The 25,372-nt window shown below is 42.4% G+C and overlaps 1 protein-coding gene across 2 annotated transcripts in view; it reads left to right on the plus strand.

Moving 5' to 3' along the window:
- The window catches only part of CFAP77 (cilia and flagella associated protein 77), a 102,146-nt gene that overhangs the window by 50,532 nt on the left and 26,242 nt on the right, over positions 1–25,372 (plus strand). For both annotated transcript variants that reach the window (XM_038374862.2, XM_043498838.1), the window contains exons 2-3: positions 8,422–8,521; positions 9,774–10,002. In XM_038374862.2, the coding sequence (XP_038230790.1) occupies positions 8,422–8,521; positions 9,774–10,002 (329 nt within the window). The remainder of the gene's footprint in view (positions 1–8,421; positions 8,522–9,773; positions 10,003–25,372) is intronic.

Below are 25,372 nucleotides of genomic sequence, written 5' to 3' on the forward strand. Positions count from 1 at the left end.
CCACACTGAAACAGGCCCATTTCCAAGCAGATTGCTTTTCTTTGCCACCGAGTGAGATTTGGTGATTGCCTTGTGTTACTAGGAGTATATGGCTTATGACATGTAGCTGAGCAGTTCTGATTCTATCCAGCAGAGGGCAGTAGGGCACATACACAATAGCCATTTTCAAAATAAAACCAACCCCCCCAAAGCACAACCCCTATTTGAGAGTCTTATTAACCAAAAAATAAACAAAATGGACAAGTGTACTCAGATTTAAATGGAATTCATCGTTTTTATAGGCAATAGAACATTTACCACCCTTCTAAATGCATTCTCAATGAATATATGGAAAGAGTTAGTTACGGCCTGGGTCTCAAGGTGACATCTCTCTTGCTCTCATCCCTGGAAGAATGTGATCTCTGCAGGATGATTAAATGTATTGGGAATGCTTCAGGGGGGGAAAAAAACAGGGTCATCTTTTCTGAATGGGCTGATTTAAGATGCCTGATTTTCCTTGCTAACATCATAAAGGGAAAAAACTTGCAGAAGGTACCAAGAGAAAATTAGGACCGCCTGGGATACAGAGTGAGATGGTTTTAATTAGAGTGGAGAGGTGGGAAATAAGGCAGAGAGATGACATCTTAATGAGGTTTAATGAAGTTGTCTGCTGATGGGGACAGCTGTCAGACAGATCTGTATTCCAGCCAAGCAGCTTTGTGACAGACTAAACCTGAAAGGAGGCAATGCTGGTGGGGTGGGGAAAGAGACAGGAGGCTTTGCATCAACTTTGGGTGCCTCTCTGAAGCATTTAGTAATGCAGCACATCTAATCACTTGATGACAAACAACTTAAACTGACTGATAAAGTTATAATAGTTTTTTGCTAATTCATGAACTAGGCAAACTTTAATCCTTATTGACTGTTACAAAGATTGGCTTCCTTCTATAGTCGATAAGGAGACTTCCTTACACAAGTGAGCAGTTATGTGGAAGGATGCATATGACCAAGTTCTGGGAATTGTTCAGAACCTCCCAGTTCCACTGATTTCAGTGGCAGTCATGGGTTCTCTCAGGGTTTGGCCTATTGGGCCAGATTCTTTGTTGCCCTGCATCTTGTGTAGTCACTTATACCATGGGGCTGTAAAATGCAACCAGACGCGACTGTGCACTCACTGAGCAGTAGTGTAAATGACTGCACAACATGCAATGCAAAAGAGAATCAGGCCTCTTGACTATGAAATAAATGAGCTCTGTTTGTGGAAAAATTCAAATCTTACGAGGTCCCCCACGCTAAAAATCTCACCTAAGCTTTTTCAAACAGATTTGCAAGAGTGTTACAGGCCTCTGCCTTTGCTGGGATTTCTGTGGAGTTTCTCCCCCACAACACAGCTCCTTCAATTTAATAACTAATTTCTGACGGCAAAACATCATTTTCTGTGATATCAGGAGAGGATCCCAGGGAAAAGCCTGTGCTCATGTATTTGAAAAATGCTATAAAACCACAATTTGCCTTTTATGTCAAATTTTTCCTGCTCGGGAGAAGGCTGTTTATTGGTTCTGGGTTATATGTAATTGCATGGAGGTGGCATCATGTTCAGACTCCCTGCAGACCCTTTGAATAGGCAGTCTCTGGAACCAGGATGTGTATTATTAAACCTTGCAGTAATCTGCAGTATCTAATGAAGCCTCTCTCTATAGCTGCTATTAATCTGGAGTTCTTTAAAAAAAGGTAGACACATTGCTTTTGTGGAGACATTTTCAAGGATTACAAAATGGGAAATGACTGCCTAGGAAGGAGTACTGAAGAAAGGGATCTGGGGGTCATAGCGGACCACAAGTTAAATACGAGTCAAAAGTGTAACACTGTTGCAAAAAAAGCAAACATCATTCTGGGATGTATTAGCAGGAGTATTGTAAGCAAGACACGAGATGTAATTCTTCCGCTCTACTATGCACTGATTAGGTCTCAACTAGAGTATTGTGTCCAGTTCTGGGCGCCACATTTCAGGAAAGATGTGGACAAATTGGAGAGAGTCCAAGGAACAACAACAAAAAATGATTAAAGGACTAGAAAACATGACCTATGAGAGAAGATTGAAAAAATTGGGTTTGTTTAGTCTGGAGAAATGAAGACTGAGAGGGGATATGATAACAGTTTTCAAGTACATAAAAGGTTGTTACAAGGAGGAGGGAGAAAAATTGTTCTTCTTAACTGCTGAGGACAGGACAAGAAGCAATGGGCTTAAATTGCAGCAAGGGAGGTTTAGGTTGGACATTAGGAAAAACTTCTTAACTGTCAGAGTGGTTAAGCACTGGAATAAATTGCCTAGGGAGGTTGTAGAATTTCCAACATTGGAGATTTTTAAGAGCGGGTTGGACAAACACCTGTCATAATACTTGGTCCAGCCATGAGTGCAGGGGACTGGACTAGATGACCTCTTGAGGTCCCTTCCAGTCCTATGATTCTATAATAGCAAGGACAATTGGTACGAGCTCCAGCCTTATTCATTGCTAATATTTCTCCCTCCCTCCATTCACTGTAACTTCTCACTAATCCTGGTCATTTACTAGAAATATACCTAAAATCACTAACATATGGAACAATAGATAAAGGGGAGGCTTATCTTGCAGTTAAAGCTCAAAGTTAAAGTTAAAAGCTGGGTAACAGGAAACTTTGGTTCTATTCCCCACCCTGGAACTGATGCAGTGTGAACTTGGGCAAGTCATTTCACCTCTTGATGCTTTAGTTTTCCCCATCTGTAAAACAGGAATAATGCTACTCATGGCTCAGTGTAGCAGGATTTCTCTAGTGGCCTCCATGTCTCTGAACCTAAACTTTCATTTTAAAAAATGGATTCTAGCCCTTCCATTTGTAATGATTTTGTTCTGAATAAGAATGGATGCAGGGCTGAGTCGGTTTGCAGAATGAAATTATACTCAAATGGCAAAATCCTACCTCCTTCATGGGCATAGGACACTCTAAATCAGGGGTGTCAAACTCATCCACATGGTAGGCCTGAGCCAATAACCTGCCACTGGGTGCGGGCCACATTCAGCAAAAGTTGTTAAAATAGAGATAAAAATAAACCACAGCAGTAATGACTTACGTTTGTTTTAGATTTTAGTGACTGCTGCTCCCCAATAAAAACATAATGGCCACTTGTCACAAGCTGAATAAAGAAGTGAAGAAAGGGAAGGGTAGACCAAAGGGTGAGGTTTTTTTATTATTATTTTCATTTAAAGGGGTGTCTGCTGGTCTAGTGGCCACAGTCAGCATTCACCCTTTGACTTATGTAAAGCTTCCTTTTCTTTGACTTGCCAGGTTGGGGGTGGGTCCTCTTTCCAGCCTGCAGGTAAACACTCTTCTGTGCCATTTCCCCTCGTCTGGACACATACCAGCTTCCACCAGTCTTATGCCTCTCCAGCACCTCCTAAATGCGAACAAGTGGTTCGACACCTATACGCGAGGTTTTGCTGGATTGCTGTGCCGGAGTCTGGAATACAGAGGCGTGATTTGTACAGCACACCAGTGTGTTGTACTCTAACTCCCACATGCAGACCCTGCTGCCGCACACTACATGTTCCTTAATGCAAGCTGATGTAGCCCTGTTTGGAACAGGACTATATCAATGCATGCTGGCAGGATCTAAATGGCGGGAGTTAGAATGCAACACACTGGTGCACTCTACAAATCACAACCCTGTAGTGCATTCTCTGGGGCTGTGTAGACAAGCCCGAAAATTCATAGGAAGTCTGCAGGCCAGATTAAACCGTTCTGCAGGCCGGATGCAGCCCACATGTTTGACATGCCTGCTCTCGATGCATCGCAATCCTTCTTGTTCCGCTGAGCGGGAAAGAGGCTGCACGGAAGGATGGATTTGGTGGCATGCTGCAAGGTATCTGCCACTGCACCAACCCAAGGGCTAAATCCTTATCACAAGGGTGCACAGCAGCTACTGAACTATTGTAGGAGCACTGGAGCCTCTATACAGCTGCTGCTCACCAAGGTGTCAGGTTAGAGTGGAGATGGTTTTATTGCTCTCCCAAAGAATTATTTCCTCCTGTTGCCTCAGGCTTTGCAGATAGAGCAGCAGTTGGGCCAGAGAGATATGAATTGCCTACTATATCTTAAAAGGGTATTGACCCTGGAGTGTAACAACAGTCATTTAAATATCACTAAAAGAAAAGGAGTACTTGTGGCACCTTAGAGACTAACACATTTATTTGAGCATAAGCTTTTGTGGGATATAACCCACTTCATCAGATGCATGGAGTGGAAAATACAGTAGGCAGGTATAAATATACAGCACATGAAAAGATGGGAGTTGCCTTACCAAGTGGAGGGTCAGTGCTAACGAGGCCAATTCAGTTAGGGCGGATGTGGCCCATTCCCAACAGTTGACAAGAAGGGGTGAATATCAACAGAGGGAAAATAACTTTTTGTAGTGCTAACAAGGCTAATTCAATCAAAGTTGATGTGGCCCATTCCCAGCAGTTGACAAGAAGGTGTATCAACAGAGGGAAAATTATTTTTTGTAGTGATCCAGTCACATTTATGTCCAAATAAATTTGTTAGTCTCTAAGGTACCACAAGGACTTCACGTTGTTTTCACTTGATAGTGAACACTCACATCCTGAGGCCATAGTACTGCCTCCACCAAAGTGTTACTTCCTGTGTATAGGTTACGGCATCAGAAATAATGATTAAAAGTTCAGTTCAGTTCCTGTAGAAGTCAGGTGAAGAGCTTTGACAGCACAGTCATAGTTTTGCCATTTGGTGCACCCGCAGTTAGGCAGACATTAAATAACAACCAATATGTAACTGATTCTGTAAAATGTTTGCTTTTAAAGTAATCTAATACCTAGTTTATTAACTGATTTTTGTTTGAGCTCTGCATGACTGAAGGCCTCGCTAGTTCTTGAAACATAACTCTTTTGAAATGTTAAAAGTGCTGGAAGGTGCTGTAATAACTCCTGCATATCTTCATAAACTGCAATTGTATAATCTGCATGAATTGTGTTTATACTTCCATTGCAAAAAGTTTTGTCCCATCTGATGATAAAGGAAACAATTAGCCAGAAGTTCTGCTGCCTTTCCACTGAAGAGACTTTTTAAGTGTCAGTATTATATCTCAATGCTTCCTTCTTTATAGATCTCTCAAGCATAAGGAAAGGCTTTGACGTTGTTGATGTCACATGCTATAGTTTGAACTTTTTTCAAACTCTTAGTTATTAGAAAGCTTAGCCCATCAGATTTCACATCCATTCACTTCATGTCCATTAGATTTTGCATCCAGTGGTGGACACATTTTGTCTGATCAATTATTTTTTTATATATATATTTCAACTGCTGGCCATTCACTGTCTCACTGCTGATGATTTTGAAACATCCACATGTGGCTAAAGCTAAGAATTTCCACACCCATCCCACCAACCTGAGCCTATGATACCCTATCACTTAAAATACGACCTGGCAATTTCATATTTATACCCTCTCTAGACTGAAAAATATCCTGTCTCAAGCCCCACAGAAAGAACAAGGTCCACTGCAGAGGGTTTGGGAGCTCATTGTATAACCTTGCTCCAGCCATCCGAGAGCAGAACCTCACTAGACATAAGCTTTTGGGCAGCCAGTCATGACCCCTTTGCCCCCTCCCTTTCAAAAGCCAATAAGGTTTCAAGACACACAAATCTCAGAGTGACTTCACCATGGAGATCATGGTCCAAATATAAAGGAGGGAAGTGAGGTCAGTTAATCCCACAGATTCCACAAAGCTGGGACACACACAGGAGAGCAAAAGGGAGTTAATTTTAAAACTAAATAAAAACGAAGTGTTGGGTGTTGGGTTCATGCTCTCACTTTTCTGAACTGCGAACATAGTCACTAATATTTTTCGTTTTCTTCCCCCCTTTGGTTGCTTAGATTTGGCTTCTCAGAGATTATTGATCATTCCCAGGCAGGAGTGAGAACATGACAGACTCTTCTGGGGTTAGTTCCAAATTTCAAAAGGGATGCACAATTTGTAAATGAAAGACACAAACCGAGCTGAAAGAAATTTAAGGACTTCTAGACACTGCAAAGGTATAATCTGCAGAAGTAGCCCTCCAATAACCTTGTTCAAACAGATGTTTTTTCTCACAGTTAACCAAGCAGATTTGAACATATACTATTTTAATAGTTCAAATCCATGTATTCTTAAACAAGTCTCGCCCCACTTTTCCAGTAAATATAGGTTGGTTTATAATTTTGGGACAAACCCATAAAAATATCACAGCTTTGACTCAAAACCTGGTGAACCTTGATGGTTTTGACTGAATTTTGTTTTGAGATTTGTAGTTCATTTGAATCTGGGACAGGGGGATTCAAACACACATGGATCAAAACAACCTAAAGCAAATGTTGGCACAAACTCCTGTAGACAAACCTGCTGAATAATGTTTTTCTCTGACAAAATGTAAGAATGGTCAGTTTGCTTCCCCCATCCCTGTCATTCCCATCCACCAGTCCCAACTGGAAGAGGGGTTGAATGTAATGAAGGACCTGGAGAGTCTAGGTAATTTTCATAAACAAGGGCTGAAGAAAACCCCTTATTATTTTGCAATACAGAATAATGTTGCATAGATGAAAAATTAAAGTGTGAAAATAAGAAGCGTTTCCATGTGCAGAAGTTCTGCTCCTGCCTCCTTCAACAAAACACGAGCCTCTCCTTCTGAAGGTGCTGTTTTTGTAGTGTCACTTTTCAGACAGTAGCCACACTTCAAGGGATTTATCTGTGATATACTATACCTTGGGGGAGTGGCTTGTAACCCCCATATTCCTCATCTGTATATAATTATATATATACACATCTGTATATAACTGTATATATACTGCAGATAAAGCACGCCATGGGAGATATCAGGGGAAAGGTTATAATCAGCTGAAAGTCACTGTTCTATCTAAATATGTATATCTTTAGCGCATATGAAGTTAAGAGAATTGTGTTGTATGGTGGTCACTAAAACATGCTGTAAATTGGGGAATCAGCCAGATATTAGCTCCCCAGAGACAACAGCAAGGAAAGTAACCAACGTCCGGGCAGGGTGTCATACAACCATCAACAGCCATTGTCCAGCAAGGGAGCTACAATTCAGTGACTCACCTGCATAAGGCCACACCAGGGGAATTGATTAACCTTGCATGGGGACTCAGCAATGTCCACCAAACATTCCTGGACTTGTGTTCTCAAGCATATGGGCTAAGGGTATAAAACAGAACAGAGGGGGCCCATGCATCGCCTTGCTCCTGCCCCCACCATGCTGCAAGCAACAAAGACACTCAGAAGAAGACTCCGTTTAAGGGACAAACCTGTATATTAAGAATTGCAATATCCAGTGGGGTGAGAAAAACTGCTTAAGATGTTGCCCAGTCTAATAGGGTTGAGAGTTTAGACTGCATGCTTATATTTTATTTTATTTTGGTAACTAACTGTAACTTTTTGCCTATCTCTTATAATCACTTAAAATCTATCTTTTGTAGTCAACACATTTGTTTTACTGTTTCTGTTAAGCAGTGAGTTTGCCTGAAGTGTGTGGTAAATCTGCTCAGGTTTGCAAAGACTAGTGTATATTCACTTTCCATTAATGAAGTGGTGAACCAATTAATAAACCTGCATTGCTCATCTTGAGCAGTGCAAGATGGTATATTCCTGAGGTACAGTGCTGGGAGTTGGGGGGATTTGGCTGGCACCTTGCTCTGGGAGATTCATGAGTGGCTCTGGGAGCATTCATGTAAACTAGCTGGGTGTGAGGCTCCACGTGTTGTTGTGCTGAGTGATCACAGCACCTGGAGGGGTTTGCTGCTGGTCACTAGCAAGGCATTGTGAGGGACAGCCCAGGCTGGTGAGTTAAGGGGGCACAGCAGTCCCACAGTCCCAGGCTGCACCCTGGGGATCCCGTCACACTGTCTACACTAGGAAATGACCCATTGCTGAAAATGATTGTCACCAATGGCTCTCCTAGCCCAGCCCCATCTGGAGATGACAACAATTTAGCTGCTGATATAGATGGGACAGACCTGTTTCCATACCATTCCTGAGAGTGTAATACGTCTCATTAAAACCAGTCAAGCTCCACCTTTGTTAGCAACATAAAGACAAGGTTCCAAGCAGGCGGTGCCATTTTAAGAACTTTGTTGCCTAACTCTCCTCAGAGTAAGTCGAATTGATATGTTGCTTAAAATGACACCAGCAATGCAGCTATGCTAGAACTCCCAGCATTGCCTACACTAGTGGAACCAAACTGGTGTTAGCAACATGGGGAACTTTGAGACATTTCCCTAGTGTAAACAGGGCCTAACTGTCCAAGCTTTTATTACAAATCCCTATTTTCAGGGAGTTTAACGTGTTAAGCGAAATCTTTACTTTTCTCACCCTCTTACTCCCAAACCTTTCCCTTGCAGGCGGAACTAGGAAAACCTCGGAGAAGCTGCTACACTCTTCCAGGCTATGACTTTGCATATGGGTTATACCTTCATGGTGCTGACGGAGGAGTACCTGAAGGTATGACAATGCAAGTAAAGATTAAAGATGCCATTAGAGGCTATTAAAAGGTTCCCCCCACGTGGATGTCACCAAACGACCTGCAGGTTAGAGTGTAACAACATGCCTTGTACCTATTAAAGTCTTAATACCAATGGAGGAGTGCAGGGGAGAAAACACTCTCATTGAGCTGAAGCGGGAGAGTAAGAATTCTAGCATTTTACCTGCTCACGTGAACACCATCTGTGACATTTGGTAACCGTTGTGTGCAAGAGTCCCTGGCCTTGTCTATATTTGGGATTCGATCATCAATGGCCAGCAGCAGGCATAGCTGCACCAGTGCAAGCCCCAAAAGCGTAGACCAGGAAAGTTGTAACATGCTCCAGGTGAGCTTACTCCTGTTTGAAATCAGTGTAAGGTCAACTGGTGCAAGTTGCAGCTTTCCTTTTCTACACTCGGGGCTCGTATTAGTGCAGCTACACCAGTGGCCAGGCTATGATAGTTGAATCACGGCTAATTCCAAATATCAACAAGGTCTTTGCTTTTACCTGTACCTAATTGCTAAGCCCGGTACTCAAACACATAAACCCTGCTTCGCATAAATAGTGTAGAATATATGAAAATAACCATGTGCTTCAATCAAGACCAAGTCAGGTTGTTGTGACCCTTCTGTCCTGTAGCAGAGGCCGTCCTAAGAGTGTACAAAGTTTTTCTAAGAAAATGCACAGCTACTCACAAACTCAAGGTCTGTCACAGTTCCTTACAACTTTTGAAGCTGACCCACCTTTGCAGAAACTTTTGCTCATGTATGTGAAAACTGAGCAGAGACGGGCCCAAATCCAAGCAAAGATGGGCATGAATTGACCCACTTTCATGAGCAGAGCTGGCTTTTGCATTGGACACTTGTGAAAATTCATGTAACTTTCAGTGAGGAAAAAAATGGACGGCTTTGTCAGAATTGCTGATCATAACAAATTGGAGGTGGGGAAATTGTGGGAAACAGTAACAATTTACTCAAGAAACTCTGTGCTTAAGATTTATGGATTTTCTTACTGGTCTCTGTTTGAACCACACTGATGTGAATGCAGTTTGAATTTCACTCTGAGTAGAGGACAAGCAAAAGGCCTATACATCACTTAATTCTCACTGATGTAGTACATAGGCCTTAAGCTGGCCCTCTGCACCAGAACAAGATTCACCCAGGATGGGTTATTCAAAATGAAATTCTAGTAACTTTCTTTGTTCTGGCTCTTGTATTCCTTTCTCACATTAGCGATAGGCCACTGGCACTCGATGAAACCCATGCCGCCTTCCCCAAGGGAGATGCCACGGAATTACATTGCCATGAACCGTGGAGCTCTTAAAGCTGGTTACGTCACAGCACGTGAATACAACCTGTACCGCCAGCTCAAGGACATCCGCTGCAATGAAGATAATGAGAGTCGTTTTAAGAGAGCCCACCCAAAAGTACCTCCAGATATGACCTACGGAATTCTAGCACGGTAAGATGGAGAAAACCCATGCTTCTCTAAGGGCTAGATTCTCCACTCAGATCTGATCCTCATCTCTGTCTCTCCAAACAGTGACTTGAGGGAGGTTTGCTGTGAGCTGGAGTGCTGTAGCATAGCAGTCTCCTAAAACATATTCAACTCCAGCATGTGCATCTCCTAAATCCCCAGAAGGGGAGTGGCCTTACCCAGGACAAAGCACAAATTTGTCACATCAGCCTTTAGATGTCTTGCGGTCTGTTTGCACCCAGAGAGTTAGATATCTAGTGCTAGCCTACATGCCTGCAATTAACCAGGTCCCCAATAAACTGCTGGTGCAAAATTCCATCCACAAAAGGAGTGGCAGGACTCCTTTAAAAATATATTTGGCCCGTATCCTTTAACTCACGTAACTGTGTCCAAGTAATTGAAGCTCTGAGATTATGGGCTAGATTTTTCCATAGTCCAGCACCTTGTGTTGTCATTTACATCAGTAGAAAGAGGGTGTAAAATGCTACCAAACTACCTAGATGCAATCAGACAGCAAGAAATCTAAATGCAGCTGTGGCTAATCTGTGCTTTGTCTAGGCTCAGGCCACTGCCCTTTTTGGGATTCTGATATCTGAAATGCTGGAGATGTGCATGACAAAGGTCACTATGTTGCAGGAGACTCCTATGCTGGAGCACTTCATTTCATAGCATAGTACATAGGGCTTAATTCTCTATCACTCTGCAGCCATGTAACCATTTACATGAGTACAAAATACATATAAAATTCAGATTTGGTAGCATTTGGCATCCACTTTGCACTGATGTAAATGACAACATGAGGTGCTGGGCAATGGAGAATCTAGCCCATAATCTCAAAGAGCCTCAATTAATTGGATTCAGTTATATGAGTTAAAGGATTAATGCTAAATGTATTTTTTAAAGGGGCTTCAGTCAGGCCACTCATTTTGTGGATGCAGTTTCACCAGCATTTAATTAGAGGCATGGCTAATTGCAGGCATGCAGGCTAGCATTAGATATGTAACTACCTATTTTCTACTGGTGTAAATGATTACACAGATGTAGGGCATTAGAGAATCAGGCCCTACATACTATATTCATTCGTACGTGATGACTTCTGTTTGGAGATATACATACAAATAGATAGGTCATCAAATAGTCATGGTATATGCATGAGTAAAGAACATAGGGCCTGAATCTCCATTTCTCTTCACCTGTGTAACCATATATGTATATAAATATAATCAGGAATAAAATGTATACTCTTCAGAGGTTTAACAACAAAGCAAAATAACTCAGGGTCTCGGTTAAGAGGGCTGAGAGATTAGAAAGCTTGATTTAAAAGTCATCCAGAGAGGGAGACAAAGTAGCTGCATACTGGGTCAGCCTCTACTAACATACAAATCATAACAGCCTATTGCAGAGGGTTTTAATTTATTGGGTTTTTTAATGAACAATAAAATCATGCAAACAATAATGTATGGAGCAGCACAGAATATTTGCTTTTCATATATGCCTCTATTTATTCATTTAGTACATGTACAGTCTTCTATTTAGTACCTTGAGTGGCTTGTTTTAAAATTTGTGTTTTGTCTTTGGTGACAGGGATGCTAATGGTTTTGGTCACAGTCTCTCCACTTGACTCCCAGATTACTATGCTACTAAGACTTAAAAATTCCTTTTTGTCTCCAAAGCAACTCTCCTACTCATGATTTTATCACAAGTCTGGCAATATGGGGTGTTTTTCTTAAAGTGCTGGCTCCCAGAATCATGTGAATATGTGAGACTCTCAGCTTCCATTAAAAAAAAAAGTTTCTAGCCTTTATAGTTGGAGAAAAGCTTGAAAACATGGCTCTGAAAGGCTCAAACACCAGAAGGCAAATAAAAAGAAACCAATATTTTAAAAAGCTCATATTTAAATCAGTCTCAATTTTTTTTGGGGGGGGGGCGGACCTGATTCATGATTTCTGGATGCTTGAGACTGGCAATACTGTATGATGGTGATGGGGGTACCCTGTTGGTCAGCTAGTTCCTCTCCCTTTCAATTTAGGATTGTTCCTATTTTCTAATGCATTTGTGCAGTTTGTTCCCACCAGTGGGGCATCCATTATTTCCCTTATGAGACTATTCAACAGCCCAACACAACTCACTAGGATGAATAATAGGAAAATATTTATGCCAAGTTGTCTCTCTTACTTTCATCCCATGCCTCTGTTATACTTCCATGACCCACCCCAAATCATTCTTCTTCCTCCTTGGTATTTATAAAAAGAAAAGGAGTACTTGTGGCACCTTAGAGACTAACAAATTTATTAGAGCATAAGCTTTCGTGAGCTACAGCTCACTTCATTGGATGCATTTGGTATTTATGTCCCTCCATAGCCATCTCTTCGCTAAGCTATGCAAATGTAGCTCTCACATGGCCCCTTCACTCCCTGATCACTTTTGTGACTCTTCTCCAAACAGTCTCCAATTCATTAGTATTTTTACTGCAGTATCTCAGAGCAGTTGCAGCAGAGGTGAATGGAGAGGGATAAATACCTCCCTGCACTGTGACATGATGCTTCTGGTTGTTTCTGTCAAATCCTGACCTTAGAGCAGGAGTTTAATACCCATATATTTGTCAGTAATTATAAGACTATGATCCATGTGTTTCTCCGCTGCAAAAATACGGGATGCACACAAGAATTACATGGCCCAGAAAGAGCTGTGGAGTCAGCATATTCTCCACCATGGGATAAGGTTATATGGAGCAAGCAGCTGGATCACAAATGTGCAGAAAGCCAGAAATCTGCAGGACAGCAGTCTCCCAACTCTAGGGATCCTGGCCAGCTGCATGCAGGGACCCTCCCTGTATGCTTTCCCTGGACCCTGCTCATCTACATCAGCATGGCTAGGCCCAGGAATGCCTTAAAGCATAGGCCCAATAAGCTCATGTCTAAGGCCCCAGCTCCCTGAGTTATGTGACTACATCAGAATCTCATATTTCATTTAAAAAAGTAAACATCTAGCCCTCATGGGTGCAAAGCAAACTGCAAAAACGTGACCTAAGAGTGACCAATGCAATAATTCCTGTCTGAGTCTGCAGACAGTCTGAAACAATAGCTCTGTCAGGTGCAAACTGGGCCCTGCCTCTCACTGGGGAGTTAACACTGAGACCCACCAACCTGACCTCAGAGAGTTCTGAGTGTAGCAGGGGGAGATGAGTGCAGTGGGCCGCACCTACCCAAGCAAACTGGTTGCTGGTTTGTGGGGGTAAATACTAAGTGCCCCCCTGCTGCTACTCCTGCCTCTCCAGAGGGAAAGTGGACCTTTGTTGCTGTCCCTGCAGCCACTCCTGGGGGAGAGAAAGGAGCTTGTATCTCTGCTTCTACAGGAGGGGAGGGAACTATCTTGCCATTGGTGTACAGAGCCCCGATCACCTTATTCAGTCCCTAGCTGGGCCAGTAGCTATGCTGCCATGAATGGAGGAGCTGTCCATTGCACTTTGTGACACCTTCAAAAAGGTTTTACGAAGCATACAGCAGGCATAAATGCTACCTTAACTTGCATCTGTTTTACTGTATGGGGAGGTGTAAAGTTGGTGGGGAGCAAGCCCCACAGCTTCATGGGGCTCTTTCCTTTGCATCTTGACCAGGATAATTTCCCCTTCCACCTTTTGCAGCAGAGAATTAGTCAGCCACAAGGAAGAGTGGAAAGTATCCTGATTAGCACCCTTTGACTTCAGCCCTGTCCTGCTGTGGTCTTCGCCACAGTTCTCTCCCCTCTCACTTCCACTGGAGGGGTGGGAAGAGGGGAGCCTTTAAGAGCCAGTAAGTGTTTGTATCACAAGCATTCTGGTGCATCAAAAGGACCGCAAATACTTTCTGAACCTGGCACAGAATTGCCTCTGTGGTTGTATCTTGTAGGTTTTTTGTGCTCTGCCAGGGGCTGGGCTAGACATTACTATCTAGCTTTTAAAATGAAATCTAATCACTAACAAAAGAAATAAATAGCAGCTACAAATTCAAGGGAAAAGACATGATGAGCAGTGGTGTGTATTTTACGTGATAGTAAATGGGCTTTGCATATGCAAATTGAATGGATTTTAAAATGGTATTTAATGACAATTTTCGTAGCAGACATTAACATTAATTGCATCAAAATGAAAATGCAGCATTAGCTTGCTGTTAGCAGCAAATGCCCCAGCTATAAAGCTTTATCTTTATCAGTACCAGCCCTTGCTGATGTGACAGGGCTGCTCTGCAAATTGCAGGCAAAAGGGCTTTTATGTTGCAAAAGTATCCCCTAACGCAGACCAAAATCAACGTCAATTGTGCTTTATTTCTTCATAAACGGGAGGTTAAATGGCTGCCTCGGAGAGATCTAGGCCAGGTTCAGAAGTTTTACTGAAAATCCACAGACCCCACAGCATCAGGGGAAGAGGCACCAGTCTTTTAATTTAAAGTTATTGTGGCACATCTTGCCGGTTCTTTAATAGCCACCTTTTATGCAGACTGATTGTATTTATCCCCTTACTTTAAAAGCAGGTTATAGACAAAATCAAATTATTAGGATTATTAAGGAGTTGTTATGGCCACTTGGATAAAAGCGGGGTATTTAACTCACTTCTCACAACTGGTGAGTTAAAATACCACCAGCAAGGGCAAAAGTTATTGGGTTCGATTCTATCTCAATTTACATTAATTTCAGCAGGGCTACTGAAGTTGTAAATCAAGGTGGAATTTGGCCTGTCATTAGTTTATTCTAGGTCTGGAGATTCTGCTTTAGCAGCCTCTGGGTTTAGTGGATTATGGCTTGGAAAATTATACTAGCCATGCTAAATTGTATTTGTAATGTCTGTTAATGTTTATTTACAGACCCTAGTCAGAAGGCTTTAACAGATCCAAAATGCACAGGCTAGTTCATGCATGTTGGAGATTTCTGGGTCTTGCTATGTCAAGCAGCCAAAACTCCACTTATTTTTAAAAGTCACTTAATTATTGGTACATTTAAGTAATTTCTGTTTGCAGATTCAAAGCTCTTGCACAATACATAGGGCCCTACTAAATTCACAGTCCATTTTGGTCAATTTCATGGTCATAGGATTTTTAAAATCATAAATTTCATGATTTTAGCTATTTAAATCTGAAATTTCACAGTGTTGTAATTTTAGGGATCCTGACCCAAAAAGGAGTTGGGGCAGGGTCACATGGTTATTGTAGGGAGTGTTGCAGTACTTCTACCCTGAATTCTATGCAGCTGATGGCAGCAGTGCTGCCTTCAGAGCTGGGTGCCCAGAGAGTGGCAGCTGCAGGCCAGGAGCCCAGCTCTGAAGGCTGAGCCACTGCCAGCAGCAGCGCAGAAGTAAGGATGGCATGGTCTAGTGTTGCCACCCTTATTTCTGTGCTGCTGCCTGCAGAGCTGGGCCCTCAGTCAGGTAGCTGCAGCCTGCCGCTCTCTGGCCACCCCGCTCCGAAGTCAGCACAGAAGTAAGGGTGGCAATACCGAGACTCCCTTAAAATAACCTTTTGACACCCTCCCCGTCCCACAACTCCTTTTTGGGTTAGGATCCCCATTTGAGAAATGCTGGTCTCCCCCATAAAATCTGTATAGTATAGGGTAAAAGCACTCAAAAGACAAGATTTCATGGGGGGCGACCAGATTTCATAGATTCATAGATACTAAGGTCAGAAGTGACCATTCTGATCATCTAGTCCGACTTTCTGCACAGCGCAGGCCACAGAATCTCACCCACCCACTCCTACAAAAAACCTCACCTGTGTCTGAGCTATTGAAGTCCTCAAATCGTGGTTTAAAGACTTCAAGGAGCAGAGAATCCTCCCTCAAGTGACCCGTGCCCCATGCTACAGAGGAAGGCGAAAAACCTCCAGGGCCTCTCCAATCTGCCCTGGAGGAAAATTCCTTCCCGACCCCAAATATGGCAATCAGCTAAACCCTGAGCATATGGGCAAAATTCACCAGCCAGATACGACAGAAAATTCTTTCCTGAGTAACTCAGATCCCACCTATCTAATATCCCATCTCAGGGGATTCGGCCTATTTACCCTGAATATTTAAAGATCAATTAATTACCAAAATCCCATTATCCCATCATACCATCTCCTCCATAAACTTATCGAGTAGAATCTTAAAGCCAGACAGATCTTTTGCCCCCACTGCTTCCCTTGGAAGGCTATTCCAAAACTTCACTCCTCTGATGGTTAGAAACCTTCATCTAAATTCAAGTCTAAACTTCCTGGTGGCCAGTTTATACCCATTTGTTCTTGTGTCCACATTGGTGCTGAGCTGAAATAATTCCTCTCCCTCTCCTGTATTTATCCCTCTGATATATTTATAGAGAGCAATCATATCTCCCCTCAACCTTCTTTTAGTTAGGCTAAACAAGCCAAGCTCCTTAAGTCTCCTTTCATAAGACAAGTTTTCCATTCCTCGGATCATCCTAGTAGCCCTTCTCTGTACCTGCTCCAGTTTGAATTCATCCTTTTTAAACATGGGAGACCAGAACTGCACACAGTATTCCAGGTGAGGTCTCACTAGTGCCTTGTATAATGGTACTAAAACCTCCTTATCCCTACTGGAAATGCCTCTCCTGGTGCATCCCAAAACCGCATTAGCTTTTTTCACAGCCATATCACAATGGCAGCTCATAGTCATCCTATGATCAACCAATACTCCAAGGTCCTTCTCCTCTTCCGTTACTTCTAATTGATGCGTCCCCAACTTATAACTAAACTTCTTGTTATTAATCCCTAAATGCATAACCTTACACTTCTCACTATTAAAGTTCATCCTATTTCACGGTTCATAACGTGTTTTTCATGGTCATGAATTTGGTAGAGCCTTACCACTACATCTCAGCTGTGGCTGCTGATCATGGGGAGAGCACTCTCAGTTAAGGGGGCGGGATGTTTGGAGGTGAAAGGGCGGAGATAATTGCAACATATCGTACCCTTCATGGACTCCAGGAGCTGGGAACTCAAATGTCTTTAGAAAAAAGTGGCTTTGGTGAACATCGTATTCAAATGAAGCAAAGTTACATTTGACTATCTAGGGCCTACTCTGGGCCTTATCTCCTGAGGTATGGCAGACAGCACAACTCAGGAGGAGTAGGGGAAAAGATGATTTTATGCCACCCTTGCCTCTGTTCTGGGCTGCTGCAGGAGTCAACTGGTTTTCAACTGGAAAGTCCAGTTGAAAGGGGGACCTGACAGTGTCCGATCAGATCTACTGACCGGACACCCAAAGTCCAATTACTGTGAGGGGGGTACGCAGGGAGGCACCAGGTCATCACTCACTCCGGCCCCTACTCAGCCAGGACCACCTCCTGGCCCCGGCTCCGCAGGCAAGTCCTCCCTGACCTATGTGGCGGGGGGTGGGAGGGGAAAAACAGCAAGCGACAGGGGGAAGAGGGGTATAGTAGACAGGGGTGGGGCCTCAGGGGAAGAGGTGGGGCAGGGCCTTGGGGGGAATAGGTAGGGCAGGGGAGATTCCGGCACTCCTGCTGGAGTGTCCAGTTTTTAAATATTACCAAGTTGGCAACCCTATGCAGGACCTCTGCTTAAACTGCCTATAGGCTGCACAGCACCCCAGAATCCCACATAGGGCTGACTATGAGCACTGCAAGACTATGAGAGGCGGCACCATAGGGACACTTATGCTGGCCCTGCTCTGCATCCAGACTGGGGTAATCTCCCATGGCCTGTTGTGGTCACCTTTACGCCACCAAGTTTGCCCAGAGGAGCCAGAATCCAGCTCTCTAGTTCCCATTTCAGAACAGCAGCAGGAGTTATAAGGGCAAATTCATGTGGGGGAAGCAATTTTACTGTCACTGGAACATACTCTGTATTATTATATTGCTGCCTATGAATAATGCACAGACTCCTTTTCAAAATAGAGAAGTGTTTCTCTGGCTTCCTACATTTCAGATATTAGCCCCACTGCCATGACACAGGCCTACCTGTCTCCCCCAGCCACTAATGTCAGGCATTCTCCAAGGGCACCGAGAGTAGACTACCATTTTGGCTCATCCAGAATAAAAATAAGTGTAAGCATAATGCTTTGGTTTCTATCCAGGTCTTATTAATCCTGTCCTGATCTATACATTCTCCATACTAAGGCAGATCATCTTATGCTTTTGAGAATGGCACTTTCCAATCTTGGTGGATGCATATTCCACAGTTTGTTTCGTACACACAGGGTTGTGAGCATTAGAGCGAGGCTGAAGTTATGGGGTCTGTTTGTTCCAGTGGATGTTACCTTGGAAAGTCATGAGTGCTTTTGACTAGTTTACGAGGGGTTGGGTTGATTAGCCACTCTGCTTTTTGCTGATTCCACCCCTCCCCTGCCCAGAGAATTGTTTTCTACAAACCATGTGGCCAGCTTTGTTGTAAGAGTCATAAAAAGAACATTTTTCATCTCCTTTTTTCATTCTCTCTCTCTCTCTTTTAGTATCAGACATAGATTTATTCTCTCCCTGATGCCTGTGGCATTCAGAGTTGGGAGGGGTCAGGGGAGGCGCTGATGGGACAATAATAGATAATACAGTGGTTCCCCAGGGTCTTGTCCAGCTCCATAGCCTATCCATCAGCAGGCAGTGCTTGTGCCAAGGTCAGCACTAACGAGGATGTGGTAGGGTCCTGGCCTCCCCCATGGGGCATCCTCCAATCAGATTTCTCGGATTCATGCTCCAGCTTCTGATCTTTACAAGAGCTACCTTGTGTGAACCAGGATTTGCAACAGAGAGCGTGTCCACTGAGTACGAGCACTGGAGTAATGGCTGGGAGGCTGCCTGTGCACACGCTCAGGCCCCTTTGAATTGTAAACAGGTTTCTGTGCTTTCTCTGAAGGAAAACGGCCGTCATCAGTGTTACCTCCTGCAATAGCTAAATACACCCTTGCGGGGTGAGAATCTCCTACACAGAGTGTAACATACCTACATAATGTTTGCAAATGATGGTTATCGTTTCCTTTGCATTTATTCCCCTGGCACCTTCACTTTAAATAAAACCTTGCTCTGTGGTGTCAGCACTGAAAAATGGGTCTAACATCTCTGTCCAACCATGGTACTTATCTTGCCCCTATTCCTGTAGTATGTGAGCACCTCACAATCTTTCATATATTTATCCTCAGCACCCATGTGTGGTAGGAAAGTGCTGCTATCCCCATATTACAGTGGAGAGAGGGAAGATTTTTAAAGGAATTTAAGCCCCTGAAGATGCAGATAGGACCTAGGGGGATTGTTGTTTAAATCAATAAGAGGGGCACATAGATGCTGTTGAAAATCCCAGTAGACACCTATCTGCATTTTTAGATGCCTAAATGGCTTTAAATATCTGACTAAGTGACTTTCCCAAGGTCATGCAAGAAGTTTGTGGGGGAGCAGGAAGACTTGGGTTCAATTCTCAAGTCCCAGCCAGTGTCCTAACCATATGGCAACATCTCCACAGGTTTTAGTGACAAGTGTTTCTGTGACCATTACTGTGACTGATGTTAGTTTCTCCCTTAGTGAATGCTCACACTTTGCCAATATGCCACTAGACTCAACATTCTGTCAGGAAGTAGATTGAGACACAAGAAAAGCATTTCACTATTGGACTGGATAGGAAATTAGGAATTTCTAGAGTTGTTGTAAGATAAATATGATCACTCTGGTTTGCTATTGTGAAATTAACCTTAAAAAAATCAGGACTAAGCCCAATTGGACAATCAGCTTTCCAAACCAGTCCAAAGGCAACATGTATTTTCTGCGTCCTGACCACCATCCTCATGTTGTCAAGAGAGAAACTTCTGTTTCAAGAATAATTCTTTTATTATATTGGAGACATTTTCATTTTTTATACCAATTTACATTTGCTTCTAACTAGCTGTAGTGTAGCTAGAGGCTGAATCTCTTTTATAGCACACTGCAGTTCTCCTAATTGTCTGCACAGTGCTTTGAACATGCAAAGTGCTCTGTAAAAGCTAAGTATTGTTATTGTTTTTAAATAACTGAGTGTATTCATGCAAATATTGGTTCTGGTAAAATATGGATATTTGCTGCAGTTATGGTTTCTACTCATCCTCTTCAGGCTCTTGAATATTTTTCTTTTTAAGAGGAAATGAGCTGTCATAACATTGTTAAGATACAACCAAGTCTTGCTCATCTTACTTATTATGGAAGGCATGATGAGTAAGGAGAGCAGCATATGGCCTTAGTGTTAAACTTAAGATCTAGATTTCTTCTTATCAAATAGGTCATCCTGAATAGCAAAAGAAAAGGGAAAGAATTTGCCCTCACACATGTGTAATCCCCTTATGTGGTGTGTGTGGGCTTTGATTGTATATAGATTAGAGCTGGTTGAAAAAATTCTACCAATTTTTTTTTAAACAGAAAATGGCTTTTTGGATTAAATGGAAATTTTCACCAAAAAAAAATCTGTTTTTTGTCCAAAAATTATGGTTTTACAATGAAAACCTGAAAATTTTAGAAGAGAAAATGTGATGGAAACCAAAAAAATTGGAGTTTTTGTTTAAATGTTTCACAAAAAAAGTCTCTACCAGCCCTAATATAGATATTCAAACACTTTATTTTTTCTGTAACTATTCTTTCAGTAACGAGTGAAAGTAAAGGACCCTACGACTGGTTTCCTCAACTCTTCTTTCACTTGTTGATTTTGATGGTTGCCCGTTGAATGCTGGCGCTGGTTAAGGCTCAGCCAGAGCAGAGCACTCCAACCTGCATTTCAAACTGTGCTTTAGGAACAAGGCCAGCTGGTTTGTAATGGCCGGCTTCTAGAATAACTATTTCCTGCCTTTGTTTTTCAGAGAGCAAGACACAGACTTTCAAACAACTATGAAGGAAAAATATAGATATTTAGTTTCCTTACCCTCTGTAAAGATCAAAAGGTTAAATTGGCCACAATTACAGCTGAGCTGCCTAACAGCCCTTGACCAACTTTCAACATGTGAAGTCAGTTATTTAGTGGACAGTAAGAGCTGGACTTAGTACCCTGTATATAAGATATGTGCTTGTGTGTTTGCTTATGACTGGTATGAGGGTGTGTCTTGTAGTCTTAGCTTGGGAGAAAACAGTAAAGCAAATTGGTGCTCTTGTCACTACGTATACTCCTAAGTACATCTTTGAGCATCTGATAAATCTTTTAAAGTGTATGTTTACAATGGATTTTATTCTTTTTACTGTCCTATATGTACGAGTCCTCTGAGCAAAATAACAGATCCTCCAACACTTTAGAAAAAGAAGTTCTCTCATTGGCTGCTCACAGTGAAATAATGTATGTTATTTCCCCATCCAGATTCCAAAGAGTAGTAGAAAAATATTGGAAATTCAGAGGAATCTGCAGCAGCACAGATCCAGCAGCTTCTGTGTAGGAAAAACACCCACTGATTTCACTGGGAGATTTGCCATCATAAGGACTACAAAAAATAGGTCCCCATTTTTTATTTTTTAACCAATTTGTCTCTTCTTATTTTCTTCAGTGGTTAATGAAAAGTGAGGATAAGTGGAGAGCATTTAAAAATGATCTCTCAGGCTTCTCTATGGGTTTATTGCCAAGGCCCATTTAGAGTTCTATGAAGCTGTTAGGGTAACTTTACTTTATGTTCTGCAAGCTCCTTAGGAAAATAAAGAGGCAGGACATTAATGCCCTGCTAGTTTTTCCATCTCTCTTGTTAGGAATACGTGTGCACATGTGTAGGGACTTCTGGAGCGGCTAATTGAATACACCCTTGTGAAAATGTTAACAAATTGTAAATGACCTTTTATACAAATTTATAAGTCAAGAATTTGCTGTTAAATATATGTCCCTCCTCTGCCGTTAGCTTTTATGCATAAACCACAATTAAAAAATAACAAAAAGCCCAGCGGCCCTCTTTCCTAATTAGCTGCAGAAGTCAACACTTGTGAGTGTGGTTAAGTGCCTCAATTACTTCCCCCTTCTCTTGACTGTCCTTGTTAGAACAGACAGGACTGCTGGCCAAAGGGGAACAATTAAGGCAAGCGAAAGGCAGGCAGTGTGCAGGGGGATGGCTGGGCTATGCCTGCCTCCCAAGGAAGGGCCATAGCTGTAATCATGCCCCAGATTCCTGCTGGGCTCTACAGAGAGACAAATTAATGGTGGATAGATAGCTAGTTCTAGCTCATCAATAACAAGGAAGGGTGGGGAGCCAGCATAATAATACAACTAGTGTAGTCGGCATTTTCCTGTGCTATCCACCTGCCCGGGCAGCCTGGTATAAAGCATTAGCTCTTTACTATTATTTAAATTGCTGTTGCACCGGAGATCTCGATAGGACCAGATAGGACCATTGTGCTAGGTGTCTGTGGCCAGGGCGCATCATATGATGACCTGTAAATTGTGATAACTGTCAATGTCAGATCACATTTTTACATCTCCATGTCCTGACTGTTAGAGAGCAAATGTCTGTCTCTGTGTCCCTTCCCCATCTCCTGATCTCAGAGTTGTTAGTCTAGGCTCACCCTAATGGCAAGAAAATAAAGTTCCATCTATTTCCAAAAAAAAGGAAAATGGAATGCGGAGATCAATAGAAAACCCCATTTGCTTAAGGCAATCTGCTGCCGTCTATGGCCTTGCTAAGGACACTTTTGCTTTGGAGAGGTCCAGGAAATGAATTGGATTTCCCAATGAGGAATCCACATCGTAGCACCAGTTCCCCAGTTAACATTCTGAAGTCATCTACAAATCACAAGTTCTTGGTCAGTTAGTGAGCACACAGACGAGTTCAGTAGGGAGAAAGTTGTTCAGTGGGTATCCAGATGGATAATAATAATATGAGGATAAAGAAGTAAATCCAGGCGTCTTGCTAAGAGGTCATTCTGTAAATGTGTTACTTTCTCTCCCACTGGGAGGAGCAGCTATTCTCTGCAGTGTGACGATCCCAGCAATTAGCCCCCTGGGAGTCATACTGCAGGAATGGAGGCTGATATTTAAGCCAATCTGACCATACCATGGGCCTGCAGTATTGGTTGCACTGTTGAGACCAGGACATTTTCCTGGCTAGTGTGGTGCAGCAAGATTTTAACATGTCATGTCCCACCGTGTAACCAGAAATGATTGTTTCCCAAAAACCAGTTGCCACCAGATATTTACACTGCATCATTGTTTCATGTTCTCTGTGTGTGTGTGTATATAAATCTCTCCTCTGCTTTTTCCACCAAATGCATCCGATGAAGTGAGCTGTAGCTCACGAAAGCTTATGCTCTAATAAATTTGTTAGTCTCTAAGGTGCCACGGGTACTCCTTTTCTTTTTGCGAATACAGACTAACACGGCTGCTACTCTGAAACCTGTCAACATGGAGGGTAACTCATCTCACCACAATGCAAACAAACTCTTTCCGCAACAAGGAGAATATTCACGGAAAAGATACAATAAAAGGCTCATATGGTGCTATCCACACTTACTGTCTCACAGCACTTTACGACAAAAGCAACAAAGCCAGAAGCTAAACAAACAGTAACCCAAAGCCAATAAAAATAAGACCTCAGTCTTCTTAGACTTTGTCTACAAAGGCAATGAGAAATTCAGAGTTCCTGATATCAAAAGGGAACAAATTCCACAAAATGGCAGCAACATCAAGAAAATGACTCCATCGGACTCCTACATATAGGATTAATGGCAGCCTCAGGTCAGAGAATTGTAAAAAGTGGGGTTAAGAATAAACGGATCTAGCGCATTTAGGATGTACAAGGGGCCTAAGCCATGCCTTAAATTTTAACAGTAAAAAGCAAGATCTTAATGTAAACATTGATTGCTCCCAGAAACCAGCATATACTCTAAGGCAGGAGTTATATATTGTCCTTCAGAAGCTCTAGTATAGCACATATGGTACAGCAAATGAAATCATCCACTGTTTGGAGACATGAGCTTATGGATAAAGTTTCAACCCTAACTCTTATCTTGGGCTTTGGTTTTATCAAGCCAGTCCCCTTAGGGCTGAATTTTCAGAAAATCTGCAAATCGGTGAGCGCACCCTCCCTTACAAGCCATTTTGCACACCATAGGCATAAAAAAGAGCCTGAGTTTGTACTTGCCAAATTTGCATTTCTCGCAATGTTTGGAAATTTGGCCTTTACTGTGATCTTTGCCAATTGGACTGTGAATGAGGAAATGCACTGCTCAGTTCTAAAGGAAGAGGAACTGGTTTGAAAGAGATTTTGCCAATGAGTGTCAAGCAGGAAAAGTCACCTATTCATGCACTAATCTGCTTCAGCAAAACAGCAGCTGGGGCCTGACAAACCAACACAAACCAAAAATAATAGGACTGGGCCTACATTTTTTGCCTGCCCCTGTTGTTCTGGTGGCATCTCAACAGGACGTGGTTTTATGTAGCTCATGTGCTGCAACTGTCATCCCTAAATCTAAGTTTTCCTGGCTTTTGGTGCATTTAACTCCTTGACATCCTAAGTCAGTTGTACTGATGGATAGTCTCTGAACAGCAGTAGCAGCCCAGTCCCCAAAAGAACTCAGCTAAACTCAATGTTCATCTTACAGAATCTGTTCTGTACATATTTCCATTTAAAAAAAAATAATTGATTAAGCCATCAGGAAGGTGGGTGACACCATAACTCATCTAATTGTTTGGTGCTATTATGGTCTATCACATAAATTTCAGGTAGGGCTAGCGCCTGCTCCTATTACAGCCCTATTTGTCATGTACAGTTTTTTGCAATAGGCCCCATCAGCTGCACCCTAAATATGGGTGAATCCAGTGACAAATTCTGTCATTCTGCTCTGCCCGCCAATTTATCTTATTGATCATCAGTGGGTGACCTGCAATGTAGGAAAAGCAATAATATTGGAACTCAAATCTACCAGAACAAGTCAAGAGCTCAATTTTGCCCTAAATGTTTGTATCTGATCCGCTTTTGACTTACACTAAGCACAGAAAAGCATCTACAGGTATAGCTTTTACCCTTTTACAGCAGTGATCAAACCCAGGGTGCCTTAAAAAAATTCCTCCTGAGCAGAAGTTATACCAACTTTGTGCGTGATTTTTATTTATTTATTTATTTTTATTTTTTATGGACAGTGTTTAAATCTTCAAAAATAAGTCTGAGGGGAAACTGTCACAACTTTGACTACAGTGGTGCCACACTCAGGGTCGAGTATTGTGGATAGATTTAAATTTCATCGTAACAAAATAGCTGTCTCCAGTGGAAGGAGCGTCAAGAGCTAAATGAGGACCTGTCTTGAGCTGAATCACGTTGAACAGACGTCTGCACTGTCATTGATTTTCTGGGAAGAAAAAAAATGCCTCTGGCTACTAAACCAAATTAGTAGTCACTGATGACCAATTATTTTGCCCCACTGTGAATGGAGAGGCGTACTAAAATTCCAGTTTGTCAGACCCAAGGC

Source organism: Dermochelys coriacea, chromosome 16 (assembly GCF_009764565.3).
Source record: "Dermochelys coriacea isolate rDerCor1 chromosome 16, rDerCor1.pri.v4, whole genome shotgun sequence".
Lineage (NCBI taxonomy): Eukaryota > Metazoa > Chordata > Testudines > Dermochelyidae > Dermochelys > Dermochelys coriacea.